Source organism: Dipodomys ordii, unplaced genomic scaffold (assembly GCF_000151885.1).
Source record: "Dipodomys ordii isolate 6190 unplaced genomic scaffold, Dord_2.0 Scaffold49, whole genome shotgun sequence".
Taxonomy (NCBI): domain Eukaryota; kingdom Metazoa; phylum Chordata; class Mammalia; order Rodentia; family Heteromyidae; genus Dipodomys; species Dipodomys ordii.
The window spans coordinates 11,513,705-11,529,681 of record NW_012267265.1 but is presented as its reverse complement, the minus strand read 5'-3'; the positions used below and the strand labels follow the sequence as shown (position 1 = coordinate 11,529,681).

Below are 15,977 nucleotides of genomic sequence, written 5' to 3'. Positions count from 1 at the left end.
TGAAACAGGGTTTCAAATTTGTGTAGCATGGCTAACCTCAAATTGTAATTCTGCTTGAGCTTCCTGAGTGATGGGATTATAGGTATGTGTCACCTCACTTAGCTAATAAACTTTTAAAAACAAAATTATCTGTGGTTTTGTTCCCTTAAATTGAAAATAGCATGTTAGTGTTTAAAATAAGAAACTGATAACTAGCACAGAAAGTTTTAGATCTTGAGAAATAACACAAATCATTAACAAAAGATGAAAGTGAATACTACAACTCACACTTCTTATTTCCTTTCAGATATATGCCTATTTCAACTCAGAAGTATTTTTCAAGGATATTAATTCTTACTTGGATTTAGAGGCAAAAAGAGGAAAATGAATGACAAAGCCAGAACTTCTAAGTTGAAGCATTATTTTAGATTTCTTAGGCTAAAATCTTTGTATAGTTTTGTCCTTTGTTAAAATATATTTTACCAACTTTCAGATCCTGCAAAGTAGAATTCCTTTGTGTTGATTATTTCCTTTTAATTCAAGGTTGAATTAAAAGAATATCTGAAAATCAATGATACAATATATGAGGTTGACAGCAAAGCTGAGAATGTTATGACTTTTTCACGTCTCCTTAATTATAAGGTATGTTGAAAAGCCTTAAATCCCAAGTTTCCTTACTTTGGTGGGACTGGAGATAGTATTAACCTTTGAGAAAAATGGCTGATGCTTAATGTATGTTGGTCAATACAATACAAACAGCAGATTCATTGTAACTAGTTTTCAGGGGTTTTTTGTTTGTTTTGTTTTGTTTTGTTTTGTCAGTCCATGGGGCTTGAACTCTTGTGTGGGCCCTGTCCCTCAGCTCTTCAGCTCAAGGTAAGTGCTCGACAGCTTGAGCCACAGTGCCAGTTCTGGTTTTTCTAGTGGTTTATTGGAGATAAGAGTCTCATGGACTTTCCTGCCTAGGCTGGCTTTGAAGGGTGATGGTTAGATCTCATCCTCCTGAGTAGCTAGGATTTACTGGTGTGAGCCATCGGTACTTGGCTTGTTTTGTTTTGTTTTGTTTGCAGTGCTAGGGATTGAGTCCAAGTCTTTGTTCATATGCAGCTGGCACTCAACAGTGAGCCACAATCCCAGCGTTTATCTCCAATTTTAACATCAGAACACATGTATTTCTTTCTTTCATATCAGGTGTCTATGAAGTTGGGCTTTCTATAATTGCAGTATGCAAATACTAAGTGGCTGTTAGTAGCTGTGTCCAGTCTTCTTTCAAGGTTTGAAAGATACTGCCAACTCATGCATACATCCTGTTAGTGAACTCCTAGGTTTAAGAATTAAATTTTTTGTTTTTTTTGCCAGGTGCTGGTGGTTCACACCTTTAATCCTAGCTACTCAGGAGGCTGAGATCTGAGCATCACAGTTCAAAGCCAGCCTGGGCAGGAAAGTTCATGAAACTCTTATCTCCAGATAACCACCAGAAAACTGGAAATGGCGCTGTGGCTCAAGTGCTAAAGCACTAGCCTTGAGCTGAAGAGAGCAGGGACAGCGCCTAGGCCCACAGTTCAAGCCCCATGACTGACAAAAAAAAAAAAAAGAATTAAGTATTTTTATTTTAAAGGGCTACTGAATTGTAAGGAAATACATATTTACTAAATTATTTGTTAAATACCTTATTAACAAAACTACTACTTATTTTTTGCCTTGGGACTCTAAAAACCTCTACTATGATTATTATTTAGCAGCAACAAGAAAAATATATAGTCCATGTACTTGATATATTGGTGTATAAAAGTGTTGCTGTCTACAGTGTTAATATTTTACCATTTACATGGAGAATATTAAAAGGGAGAAAGGGACTGGTGGATCAGTAATGGGGTTTGAGCACAGGTGTGGTGCTTGCTAAGTACCACAGGAAGCGCAGCACTACCCCTTTTTTGTTGGTTATTTTCTAGACTGGGTCTTTATTATGCTTGGGCCAGGCTCAACAGTAATTCTTCAGTTTGTGCTTCCCTTTGTCAGCTGGATGACAGGCATGCCCTATATTCCCAGCTATCCTGCTTCCTATATAGGGGATGATAGGCATGTACTACTGCACTAACCCATTGTTTGAAATGGATGCTCAAGAACTTGTATGCCTGGGCTGGCCTTGAACCCAGACCCCCAGTCTCTACCTCCCAAGTAGCTAGAATAATAGACTTTTTATTTTTAATGTCTAAGACTGGACTCGAATCCAATACCTCACACTTTCACTTATTGTCTGGTTCTCTTTCAACTGAGCTATGCTTTCAACTCCAGGGTAATAGACTTGAGCCAAATATGTCCAGTTCTAAGTCTATATCTCAATTCATTTTCAGTAAAATAAAAGTGACTAAAGGAAATTTTAAATAACTTACCTTTTTTCATTTTCTTTTGAATTTTTTCATACCTGTATATTACTCAAATTACCATAATTTGATGCTAATTTCTTTCTGAAAGTAAATCTTATAATATGGTGAATCTGGTTTTGGAAGGTATTTATAATAGTAAAGAATATATCTTTATACACTCCATATTAAGATTTATTATTAGGACACATATTTGTTTTTCTCTGTGAACTTTTTTATCTGCTTTGTTGAAAATGGATATGTAGTAGAGTTACTAATAACAGTAACTTTTTTCACTACTTTAATTTACTACTTAATTCCTGTCATTTAAATAAACCTAAAGATCCCTCACTAATAGCCTAAGCAGAAAACACAATTTAATTTTGATGTTAGTACAGGCCTTTTTTTTTTGTCAGTTTTGAGCTTGAACTCCAGGCCTAACCTCTTTGGCTCTAGTCTAGTGCTCAACCACTTTCGCCACAGTGTCACTTCTGGTTTTCTGTTGGTTAGTTGGAGATAAGAGTTTCACAAACTTTCCTGCCAGGGCTAGCTTTGAATCACAATCCTTAGATCTCAGCCTCCTGAATATCTAGGATTATAGTATGAGTCACCAGCACCTTGCCAGGTTTAATTTTTTAAATATGCAGATTAATAAAGGAAATTGAAGGCTGGGAATGTGGCTTAGTGGTAGAGTGCTTGCCTAGCATGCATGAAGCCCTGTGTTCAATTCTGCAGCACCACATAAACAAATCAGAAGTGGCACTGTGGCGAAAGTGGTAGAGTGCTAGCCTTGAGCAAAAGAAGCTCAGGGATAGTGCACAGGCCCTGAGTTCAAGCCCTAGAACTGGCAAAAAAAAAAAAAAGTTGAGAGTTTTAGATGGTGCATGTATGTGCGTGTGTGTAAGTGTGTAAGAGATGGAGTACTGGGCTCACACCAGTATTGGGACTTGAACTCAGGGTTTGAGTTCTCACTTGACTTTTTAGCTCATGCTAGCACTTCACCACTTGAGCTCCAGTTCTGGCTTTTTTCTGATGATTAGAGATAAGAGTCTCTCAGATTTGTCTGCACAGCCTGGCTTTAAACTTCAGTCCTCAGATCTCTTGAGTCACCAGTGTCTGATTGGATGTGTGACTTATTTTTCAAATCACATACATAGTAAGTTGATGATCTCTCAAGGATACTAACTACTTGGAACTTATTGCTGTTTTGCAGTATTCTGATACCCTCAAAAAGATGGATCCTGATCACTTGGTAGCATTGGTGTCAGAAGTTATTCCCAATTATTCCTGCTTAGTTTTTTGTCCCAGTAAGAAGAATTGTGAAAATGTAGCAGAAATGTTATGCAAATTTTTAAGCAAGTATGTTAATCTTTTTAATATATTCGGTTATACTTTATTTCTATCATAGATTACAGATTGTGTATTCTGTTTGTTGAAAGAGCACTCATTACTTCTTAAAGAACATTGTATTATTCTAGATTTTGAAGGAACTGTCCTTGAAGGAAAAAATTCACATATGAAACAGATATCCTAAGTTGCATTTAGAATGATAACTGATAGAATCCGTGACTTTAGATTAGTGAGTTGAAACCTTGGCTGACCAGTTAATCACTTCAGAGATTTAAAAAATCATCATGTCTAGGTTGCATCTTAAACAAATTAGAATCTAGAGTGAGCCCTATAAAACAGCCAAGATCTAGATCTACTGACTTAGCAAGTCAAAGGACTAATCACTGTAGAAACAAATCATATCTTCAGCTTAACTTTCTCTTTAATTAAATATTATTGTCTTCATTTTCCTGGGCAACTTCTTACTTTGAATTTAATTTCCAAAGTAATTAAGAAATGCACTGGTTTTGAAGTTTAGAATTAAAGAAATTATTGTTAATTTAATATTTATTATTATAAAGGTGATATAGAGAAGGAGTTACAGTTATATAATTCAGGCAAAGAGTGCATTTCTTTGTGGGCAGTGTCACTTCTTTCCTCACTCTTCTAGTGTTTCCCTCATTAATGATATTCTAATGTTAGCTCTGTCCCTCCTGGGGCTAACGATAAAGTAAATTTAAGTATTCACAATTCTAGTTTTTCTACACATGTCCTATGTTTGTTTTTATTTTTCTAGATTTTTTTTTTTTGCTTCTTATCTTGGGCCATGTTAACAGTCAGAGATTATTAACTTGGGTTTTAATCTAGTCATCCATCTATCCCAATTCTCTAATTGGGATTGACCTGAAATAGAATTTGATTCATGGACTAATACAAAAGGAAGGAATTGGCTCATTTTGGTAATTATTTGCCTTTGCAATGATGATATTAATTATAGAAATTTAAAGAAAGTTTAAACTATCATTAAAGTTTTCTCTATAAATCACTTTTTAAGAATAATTTAAGGCATTAAGACACAATATTACATAATTGTATATTATCTATTACTAAGATTTCCAAAGTGCTATTTTAGACACATTTTACCATATAGATGGTAAGATTTAATACATATTCCCATCTTCACAGAAAAAATGTATGCCTTAAAATCAAAGAAACCATGTTCTATAAAGGTACATCTTATACCAACAATCTAAACTTGGCATCTGTAGATTTATGGAACGTATAGGGCTGAACCCCACAAACATGAAATTGCATGCAAAGTATGTGTTTATATTTCTCCTTAGCATTAATGATGTCTTAAAGGGTTCTGTGATACATACAAACATTGAGAGAGAATGCATAATAGTTAAGGAAGTCAAGATCCAAATTCCAAGAACGTTTGATATATTTATACACATGAAAGGAAGACTTCTTTTTCTTTCTCTTTTCCTTTTCTTTTTTTGATGCCTGTCTGGGGCAAAACTAGGGCTTGGGTGCTGTGCAGTCCCTCAAGTTTAGGGCTCTATCACTTTGAGTCACAGCACCATTTCTGGCTTTTTGGACATTAATTGGAGATAGGAGTCTCGTGGACTTTCCTGCCCCGGCTGTTTTGGAACTGTGATCCTCAGATCTCAGGCTTTTGAGTAGTTAGGATAACAGGCATGAGCCACCTATAACCCCCAGGAAGAGATTTTTTAATAGAATCCTACTAAAATGAAAAATGGTATGTTCGTTGTTGCTATAAAATCAAGGGTTCTTATTTTAGGGATTTTTTTTTTAGGGCACATCTGAAACACAGGGAGAAAGAAAAATGTGATGTGATTAAGAACTTGAGGAATGCCAGCAATGGCAACCTGTGTCCAGTCTTAAAGCACACTATCCCATATGGAGTTGCCTACCACCACAGTGGCTTAACAAATGAGGAAAGAAAGCTCTTGGAGGAGGCCTACTCCACAGGGGTTCTCTGCCTTTTTACCTGCACATCCACTCTGGCAGCAGGAGTCAACCTACCAGCTCGAAGGTAAATGTTGGTAGGGTTCAGAACATTTCACCTCCTAGCTTGAGAGAAGTTTTTGTTTGTGTAGTCGGTGAGAATTTATAAAATGTTTTCATAGTATTTGCAAGTTGACAGTTTATTTCCTTTAATATTTTACTAAAAACTAACACTATTTCCTGGTATTCGAATTTCTTCTTTCTTGCTCTCCCTATCTGCTTTTGGTTTGAGGTTGTTTGTTTCTTCTTTCTTGTCTGATTTTTTATCCCAGTTATGTAGGAAGAATTGGCAAAGTTCACACAGTTTTGTTTGTTTTTTTTGTTTTTGTCTATCATGGATCTTGAACTCTGGACCTGGGTGCTGTCCTTGAGTTCTTCAGCTCAAGGCAAGCGTGCCATCACTTGAGCCACAGTACCACTCCCAGTTTTCTTGTGGTTAATTGGGGATAAGAGTCTCACAGACCTTCCTGCCTGGGCTGGCTTTGAACCTTGATCTTCAGATCTCAGACTCCTGAGTATCTAAGATTACAGGCATGAGCCACCGGCACCGAGCTAAACTTAACAGTTTTTGTGACTCAACATAGGGTTACCAATGAAAATAGAACATTTTGAAATCTTGAAGAAGTTATGCATAAAGCTGGGCTGGGGATGTAGAGTAGTTGGTAGAGTGCTTACCTAGCATTCCTGGTGCCCTGGGTTTGATCCCCAACACCGGAAATAAAAGGAGAGGGATCTGTGATTTATGAAGCCATTTAACTGTTGCAACATTTTTCTGTGGCAGATACTGAATCTTTGAATTCTTTTTTTTTTTTTGGAGGGGGTCCAGTTGTGGGGCCTGAACTCTGGGCCTGGGCACTGTCCCTCAGCTCTTCAGCTCAAGGCTAGCTTGAGCCACAGCGCCACTTCCGGCTTTTTTCTTTTTGCTTATGTGGTGCTGAGGAATCAAACCCAGGGCCTCATGTATGCAAGGCAAGCGCTGTACCACTGAGCCACCTTCCCAGCCCTGAATCTTTGAATTCTTAATTGATTTCTACTCTTTACAATTTATGAGTATGAGTTTTTTTTTCTTCTAATGAGTGATTTTAAATAATGTGATTTAAAAGATGTTTATTTTTCTGGGTATGAAAGATTTATGTTTTAATGGGATTGCAGTTAATTATGTTCTTTCTGTTTTTATTTTAACTTTTTAATGCTTTGCCAAGTTGAGAGAACTATATTAATCTCTCATTGTAAGTAGTTGTCAGTTTCTCCTTTTTGGATTTCTAGAAGGTTTTACTATTTTCAGTTAACATGTCATTAAACTTAGTATTACAGATATATAATGAAATTAAGAATTTAAAAGAAGGTCCTGTTACTATAGATTGACTATTACTTTTAATTAATTTTGTCAATTCTATAGAGTTATTTTACGAGCTCCCTATGTTGCTAAGGAATTTTTAAAGAGGAATCAATATAAACAGATGATTGGCAGAGCTGGTCGTGCTGGAATAGATACTATTGGGGAAAGTATCCTTATAATGCAAGAAAAAGACAAGCAGCAGGTAATATGATTTGTTTACCATCTGGTTGATTGTTTATGTTTCTTGGTTTTACATCTGGCATTTATATGAGAGTATCTCTTAAGAGCTAATTATTAATGTTCCTTGAGAAGACGGTTCCCTCCTATATGATTGTGATTTGGAGAGAGTATTTGAATATATTTCAGACAATGAGAACAATATTTGTCCTACTTGTCTGTTTTTAGTTTTAAAATTATTGCAATTTTGTCCAAATTTTAGTTTTATTTTTTGACCCCCCCCAAGATTTATTTAAAGTATAAAACCTGTTTATTTTAATAATAAATAAATAAATTAAATTTTTAAAAATATTTTAAAATAATAAAAAACCTGTTTATTTTAATAATAACATGTAATGTTGCTTTAACTTTTATAGGTCTTGGAACTAATAAGCAAGCCATTAGAAAACTGTTATAGTCATCTTGTTCAAGAATTCAACAAAGGAATCCAAAGTTTGTTTCTCTCTTTGATTGGTTTGAAGGTATTTTTAAAGATTTAAAAAAAAAACTTTACTACTAATATCTAAATTAATAGAGCTTAAAAATTATGCAATTAGTTAAGAACTTTGTTGCAAAGAAACTTTATGCCCAAACAACTTCCCTGATGAATTCCAGCATGCATTTAAGCAAGAAATAATACCAGTTGGACGCATACTCTTCCACAATATAGAAGAAGAAGAAATACTGCTTATCCCTTTTTATGAGACCAGCATTACTGTGATACTAAAACCAGACCCTCCCCCTCAAAAAAAACCCAGAAGAAAACTACTAACCAAAATTGTTGATGTACATCGATACAAAATACTGTAGTATGAGCAAGCCACCAAGACAGTAAATGAGTAATGTGCTATAATCAAGATTTTTTGAGTAATGTAAAATTGGTTCAACATTAAAAACTCAAGCCAAGCATCATGCAACATGCCTATAATCTCAGCATTCAGGAGGCAGAAGCAGGAGAATCCCCTGTTCAAGCCCAGTACGGGTTACATAGAGAGTTTAAGACTAACTTTAGCTACACTGTAAGACCCTAACTCAAAAACACAAGGGTTTATGATGTAGCTCAGTGTACAGCTCTTGCCAACATGCATGCAGCCCTGAGTTAAAGCCCTAGCATTAAAAACCAAAAACAGGAGGAAAAAAGTTCTTTAATCATATTGTTAGAATTCAGCATGCACTCATAATTAAAAACAAGAAAATTTAGGATTAAGAAATAACTTTTCCAACCTAATAAAGAGTGTTTATTTGAAAACCTGAGGTAACATTGTACTTAACTGAAAAATCAAGTATTTTAGCCCTGAGATCAGGAAAAGCAAAATGCCTGACCTCACCAGACTGTTTCAAGTTATAGGCAGCACAGGAAAGTAGATTGGAAAGAAAAAAGTAAACCATCTTATTTGCTTTTCTGACACTAAAAAACAACTAGAATGTAGTTAGCAATGTTATAGAGATCTAAAGTACAAAACTCAGCTATATTTCCAGATACTATAAATAATGAGAAAAACATTTTCACTTACAAAAGCACCAAGAAATAGGAATAAACAGAAGATATGTGCTAGGTCTATACAATGAAAACCATAAAACACTACTGAGAAAAACTCAGCAAGGCATAAGTACATGGAGATATATTCATGAACTGGAGTGATTTAGCTTTGTCTATGTTCCTTTTTCTCAAATAGATCTGTACAGTCAGCACAATCCCAAGAATAAAAATCTCAAGAGATTTTTTTTTGGTCGGTTGTGGGACTTGAACTCTGGGCTTAGGCACTGTTCCTGAGCTCTTCAGCTCAAGGCTAGTGCTCTACCACTTGAGCCCCAGCACCACTTCCAGTTTTCTGAGTGGTTTATTGGAGATAAGAGTCTCACAGACTTTCTTGCTTGGGCTGGCTTTGAACCCCGATCCTCGCATCTCAGTCGTGTGAGTAGCTAGAATTACAGGCATGAACCACCAGCACCCAGCTAACACACTCCATCCTGATGCCAGTATTTGGATTAATAAACTGTTTTCTCTTGTAGTTTTTATGCTAGCTTCACCAGCTATGATGTTCTCTTGCCATGACTTCTAATTGTCATGTACCATATATTTAGAATTTAGGAAACTCTTGTAGAGAAACTATAGCTGCACAGAGAATTCTAAATCAACCTAACATTGAAAAAGGAAAAAAATTACAGGCCCTCATTTCTTTTCACTGATGACTAAATCCCAGTGTTTCACACTGCTTGGCATGTATTCAGCACTCAATAAATACTTGAATGAATAATAGGATTTTGGAATGGTGCCTGGGTAAACTTGCTACATTGGGTAAACTGGGTAAACTTGGGACATTGGTAGAATTCAGTTTTGAGAAAAGGTGGAGGCCAAAGAGGCAAATGCTGGACTAATATGTTTAAATCTCAAGGAGGAAGGGAAGGCTAATGTGAAGGCAGATAGATGAAAAAAGTCAAAGTCCTCACCTGGACTGGCCTACCTGGCTCCTATAGTGTTAACTGTAATCAGTCAGGTAGGAAGCATGATGAGAACAAAGTATGCTAATAATCCATAGACTAAATATGATATTTATTTCAGCTTGATAATGTATTGAGAATGATTGTTACTAAAAGGAAAGAGAAATGAAAATTTTGTTGCCCTATAATATTTTTCTTATCCCTTATATTAGTCTAATGTGAAATAATCACTAAAATTTTCCAGTGGAAGTATCATCAGAATTGTAAGAGAAATATTGATTGACCAGGCTGGGAATGTAGCTTAGTGGTAGAGTGCTTGCCTGGCACACATGAAGCCCTGGGTTCAATTCCTCAGTACCACATAAATAGAAAAAGGCTAGAAGCTGTGTCTCAAGTGGTAGAGTGCTAGCCTTGAGCAAAAGAAGCTCAGGGACAGTGCCCAGGCCCTGAGTTCAAGCCCCAGGACTGACAAGATAGATGACTTTATTTTAGTACAACGTGCTGATATTATTGAAATTGACTAATAAAAGATTGTTGTCATTCATAGTTAATTCAACACCTTAATACCAAGCAGAATATGTAAGTGTTACTTATTTATGATCGCTGATAGACATTGTAATAGTGAATATTAGGTGGAGAGCAAAAGGGAATGACAATGAGATAAAAAGATAAGTATTATTTATTTTTAGGTAACATTTCTGGCAAGTATTGACAGATCATATTTTGGTGAATTCTTTCAGTTGAATTTTCAATAATGTGATTTTAAAAAGTTGTGGGGGGGGCTGGGAAGGTGGCTCAGTGGTAGAGCGCTTGCCTTGCATGCATGAGGCCCTGGGTTCAATTCCTCAGCACCACATAAGCAAAAAGAAAAAAGCCGGAAGTGGGGCTGTGGCTCAAGTGGTAGAGCGCTCGCCTTGAGCTGAAGAGCTGAGGGACAGCGCCCAGGCCCAGAGTTCAGGCCCCATGACTGGACCCAAAAAAAAAAAAAAAAGTTGTGGGCAGGGGTTGTTTTTGTTTTTTGTTTTTTTTTTGTCAGTTGTAGGGCTTGAACTCTGGGCCTAGGCACTGTCCCTCAGCCCTTCAGCTCAAGGCTAGTGCTCTACCACTTGAGCCACAGTGCCACTTCCAGTTTTCTGAGTAGTTTATTGGAGATAAAAGTCTCATGGACTTTTCCTGCCTGGGCTGGCTTTGAACCGAGATCCTCAGATCTCAGTCTCCTGAGTAGCTAGGATTACAGGTGTGAACCACTGGCACTTGGCTAAAAAGTTGTTAAAAAGTTTTTTGTTTTGTTTTGTTTTAAGCTGGGCACCAGTGGCTCACACCTGTAATCCTAGCTACTCAGAAAACAGATCTGAGGATCATGGTTTGAAGCCAACCTGGGCAGAAAAGTCCCTGAGAGACTCCTATCTCCAATAAACCACTCAAAAACTGGAAATGGTGCTGTAGTTCAAGGCTCAGGAACAGTGGCCAAGCCCTGAGTTCAAGACTCTCAACCAACAACAAATCCAAAAAAAGAAAAAAAAAACAGTTTTTAAATTAAAAAATACATATGTTTTCATAAAAAGCATGAATATGAGAACTACATTTTCCCTTAAAGTTGCTTTTCCTGTTAACTTACACAGTTGTATAGATTTTATACTAATTGTTAATTTAAATAGCTTTAAATAAATTATAAATTTAATTACAGGATATGGGAAGGCTGGGCAGTGGTTGCAAGGAGACCATGAGGAGTTTGCTTCTCTTTACCTCCAATTCATTGTTTATAAAACAGGAATAATGCTATGGAATATATAGGAATAAATAGGCTTCTTTGATTAATGAATATAGTAATGCCTGGGATTAAGGAAAATGTCCTAATGATGTCCACCATTGTTTCAGATTGCAACAAATCTCAGTGATATATATCAGTTTATGAATGGCACATTGTTTGGTGTTCAGCAAAAGATTTTATTGAAAGACAAAAGTCTCTGGGAAGTAACTATTGAATCACTTAGATACCTAACAGAGAAAGGACTTCTACAAAGAGAGACTGTTTGTAATTCTGAAGAAGAGTTACAATGTAATTTTCATATTACAAAATTGGGAAGAGCTTCTTTTAAGGGTAAGAGTTTCCTTAAGCCTCATTATTAATCTAAGAAAATTCATTGGAAAAATAGAAATTAAATATTCTCTTTGTATTTGTGTCCATATTAATAGCACTAATATCATAAACTGATAAGCTATGTCAGCTTAAATTGAAAATTATGAATTGAATATTAATTTTAATTATAAAGTAATTAAAATACTGTACAAGTATATATAGACAAAAGTTCATTATTCCTCCTTTGATTTACCTCCCCAGCAACCACACAGATTTTAATATTTTACCCAATATAACAGTTTGTAGAATGTCTTTCCCTACCTTCCCATGCATTTCATTTCAGTTCATAATACATGTATATATACAGTTTTAAGTTTTTGCTTGTAAACAAATAATCTTTTATATTCTGGAATTTTCTTTTGGGCTTAATATAATAACATTATTCTGTGCTTGAATAAAGACATTCTTTTCTTTTTTGTGCCTGTACTGGAGCTTTGAACTTCTTTTTCTCTTTTTCTTTTTTCTTTCTTTTTTTTTTTTTTTGCCAGTCCTGGGGTTTGAACTCAGGGCCTGATCACTGTCCTTGAGGTTCTTTTGCTCTAGCACTCTTATTGCTTGAGCCACAGTGTCACTTCCAGCTTTTTCTGTTTATGTGGTACTGAGGAATCCAACCCAGGGCTTCATGCATGCTAACCAAGCACTCTACCACTAAGCCACATTCCCAGCCCTTGCTTAGCTTTTTCAAGGCTGGAACTCTGCCAGTTAGGACAAACCTCTACTTCCAGCTTTTTTTTTCTTTTTTGGTTGGTTATGGGGCTGGAACTCTGTGCCTGGGCATTGTTCCTGAACGTCTTTTGCTCAAGGCTAGCACTCTACCACTTGAGCTACAGTGCCACTTCCAGCTTTTTCTGTTTATGTGGTATTGAGGATTCGAACCCAGGGCTTCATGCATGTGAGGCAAGCACTTTACCACTATGCCACATTCCCAGCCAAATTAGGAATTCTTTTAACTCCTGTCCTATTTCCTCTATCAGGAGCTACACGGGGTGGTAACAGCTGGATGTGTGGCCTGCCCCATACAGTCACATACTGCATAATGATGTTCTTGTCAACAGCCAACCATGTGCACAATGGTGGTCCCATGAGATAGATATCATCCCATGGTGGTGTCATTAGCCATGGTAGATGTCAACACAGGACAAAATGTCCTTCGAGTCATCAGCTGAGATGACTTTGTGTGTACATATGTTTGTATACATAGATACAGGTTTTTGGAAATCTTTAATTTTTTTTATTATAAAGGTAATATACAGAGGAATTTCAGTTAAGTAAGTCATGTAATGAGTATATTTCTTTTTCAGTGTCACCTCTTCCCTCCCAGTTTTTCCCTCCCCTCCCCACCAACAAGTTATATAGTTCATTTTCAACATAGTATTCAGTGATTAGCCCTGCTGCATTTGTTCATCTTTTGTCCTTTCAGCACATAAGTTTCTTAATGGTATATTTTTTGTTGGCAAACATTCCTATTTATAAAATGTCATGAGCACTTTAACAGATCAACTATTTTAAAATTATCACATCTTACCTTTAATAGTTTAGACATCCATAGTTGGATATAACATAGATTATTTAACCAACCATCTATTGATGGATGTTTTCATTGTTTCTGATGATAAACAAGGATGCATGAAAATCTTGATTTCTGTATTTTGGGTAAATACTGAAACATTTTTCTTGGGTAGATTTTTAAAAATAGTTGGACCAGATATTAAGGACTTTTTACTATATTTAGATAACTTTTAAGCAAAACTTAATTTAGGGCTGGGAAACTCAGTAATAAATTTGTGTGGCATGTATGAGGCCTTGCATCCAATCTCCAACATTGGCAAACAACAAAAGATAAGATTTAATAAACGATTGAGGATTCAGCTCAGAAACAGAACATCTTTCTAGCATTGAACCTCAATACTGCAAATAAACAAAAATTAAATAAACAAGACTTTATTTAAAATCACTTCTTGCCCCCTCTAGTAATAATGAAAAAATGTAATGTTTGTATCTTTAGGAACTATAGATTTGGCTTATTGTGACATTCTCTACAGAGATTTGAAGAAAGGTCTTGAAGGACTTGTGCTTGAAAGCCTTCTTCATCTAATCTACCTAACAACTCCCTATGATCTGGTTTCTCAGTGTGACCCAAATTGGATGATATACTTCAGGCAGGTGAGACTATAAGATGTTTCCATTAGGCTACTTAGTTTATTAATCATGAAAATGATTTTTGTCAAATGATTTTCTTTTTGGTCTATTAAAATATATTTAGAATTGCCTTTTTTCTTTTCTATTAGTATATGTTAATTGTACAAAATAACAGGTTACATGTTGATGTTTTCATGTATGTATATATAAAATAGTAACGACAACATTTTTATTTATTGAACTTAAGTATTATTTCTCTGTTAAATATTGCAGAGAGACAGACAGAGAGATTATCCCAAAGACAGTTTTATTAAGATTTGATAAGGCCTTATAATGCATAAAGCAAATGATGCAAATGTTGCTGATGATTGGGTTTAATTATGTGAAATCTCTATCAGAGCAAAGCATGATGATGTATCAAATCTGATAATGATTATATCTGCAAAGCAATATTTATTTTATAGCCAGTAGCAAGGGGAAACTGGCCCTACCTTATTAGCAGAGCCAAGTGGTGAAGTGCAGTGTATTATGACTTTACTGTGACTGACTGATTGAATTGGTATCAGAGAGAAACAGTATCCCTACTACCCTTAGTGATGGTAATTAAATCCAGGGCTTTCCATGTAGCAAGCTAAGCATGTGCACTACCACTCTGCTACACCTTTGGTGCATACATTTTTTAGTCAAAGAAAATGTAACTTCTTTTGTAATGTCATAGTTTAAAGTCATTGTTACGTCTTTAAAGTGGTGTTGTATAATACTGTCACAATGTTTCCCTCTTCCCAGCTATCTGCAATATTAAACATAATCACATAGACCATGGAAACTAGTGCATGCGTCACCTAATGATGGAGATGTGTTCTAAGAAGTTTATTTCTAGGCAATTTCATCATTATGTGAACAGTCCTATGGAGACCACTATGATATATGTAATAAATGTTAGCTAAAGCATGAAGCATCAATTTGCTGTATATGACTGTAATTCTATTGATGTAGAATATTTACAGTATTTGTTAATTTATGTCATTTGTATATCCCTTAATGAATCCTTTAATGAAAATGTGACCTCAGTGTAAATACTGGATTTGACTTAAATGACACCTTTTTTTATTACATCTTTTTTTTTTCATGTGTTTACTCTTTAGTTTAATCAACTCACACCTGCAGAACAAAATGTAACTTCTCTTCTTGGGGTTTCTGAAAGCTTTATTGGGAAGAAAGCAGCAGGTCAAGCCATCAGGAAGGTACTATAGTCTTTTTTTCCTCTTAAATGATAAACTTAAGTTCATTAAAAAAATATTATGTCATCTCCATTGTTATGTTGATCTTTTTGCTTCACATTCTTTTTCTTTTAATTAGCACTATTCTCATTTTGCTATTGAAACGAATATATACTGAACATTGTAGTACAAGCTTGTAATCCCAGCATCCAGTAGGCTGAGGCAGACAGTAAGATCACAAATTCATGTCAGCTTGGACTACATAGAAAAACTCAATAATATCTAAACACCAGAAATGGGTGACTTTTTAAAAACAATATTTCTGGATGATATGATGGCATTTTTGTTGGAATTGTTGTATCTTTGTGTCTCTGAAATATTTTTTCATATGTATATAATACTATCATAAAAAGTGATCAACTGTATTAATCTCTCCTTAGGTTGTATGCTTATCTTATAAAAAGTAGAAAATATTTATAAAATTATTTTTTAAATATATAATTCTAAAATGTTTTCTTAATTTTAATTTATTAATGAATTTTTTCCAAAGAAGGGATTTAACCATGACCTTGAGCATGTTAGGCAAGCTCTGTACTGTTAGGCAACATTCCCAGTCCCTAAAGCAGCAAATATATTTTCCAAAAACTTCATGATAGATGTCATATTTGATATCAGCAATTCCAAAGTAGGAAAGATCTGGATTTTTGTTTATTGTCCTCAGAATCTCTTAGCATGTCCTTGCAGTACGGGAAGCATTGTAGAAGATTAGCATTTATAAG

General features: G+C 35.4%; 1 protein-coding gene across 3 annotated transcripts in view; it reads left to right on the top strand.

The window, feature by feature from the left end:
- The window catches only part of Helq (helicase, POLQ-like), a 39,428-nt gene that overhangs the window by 12,043 nt on the left and 11,408 nt on the right, over positions 1-15,977 (top strand). For all 3 annotated transcript variants that reach the window (XM_013020231.1, XM_013020229.1, XM_013020228.1), the window contains 8 exons: positions 523-621; positions 3,556-3,701; positions 5,491-5,730; positions 7,102-7,243; positions 7,635-7,739; positions 11,578-11,800; positions 13,845-14,002; positions 15,124-15,222. In XM_013020231.1, the coding sequence (XP_012875685.1) occupies positions 592-621; positions 3,556-3,701; positions 5,491-5,730; positions 7,102-7,243; positions 7,635-7,739; positions 11,578-11,800; positions 13,845-14,002; positions 15,124-15,222 (1,143 nt within the window). In that variant the 5' untranslated portion in view covers positions 523-591. The remainder of the gene's footprint in view (positions 1-522; positions 622-3,555; positions 3,702-5,490; positions 5,731-7,101; positions 7,244-7,634; positions 7,740-11,577; positions 11,801-13,844; positions 14,003-15,123; positions 15,223-15,977) is intronic.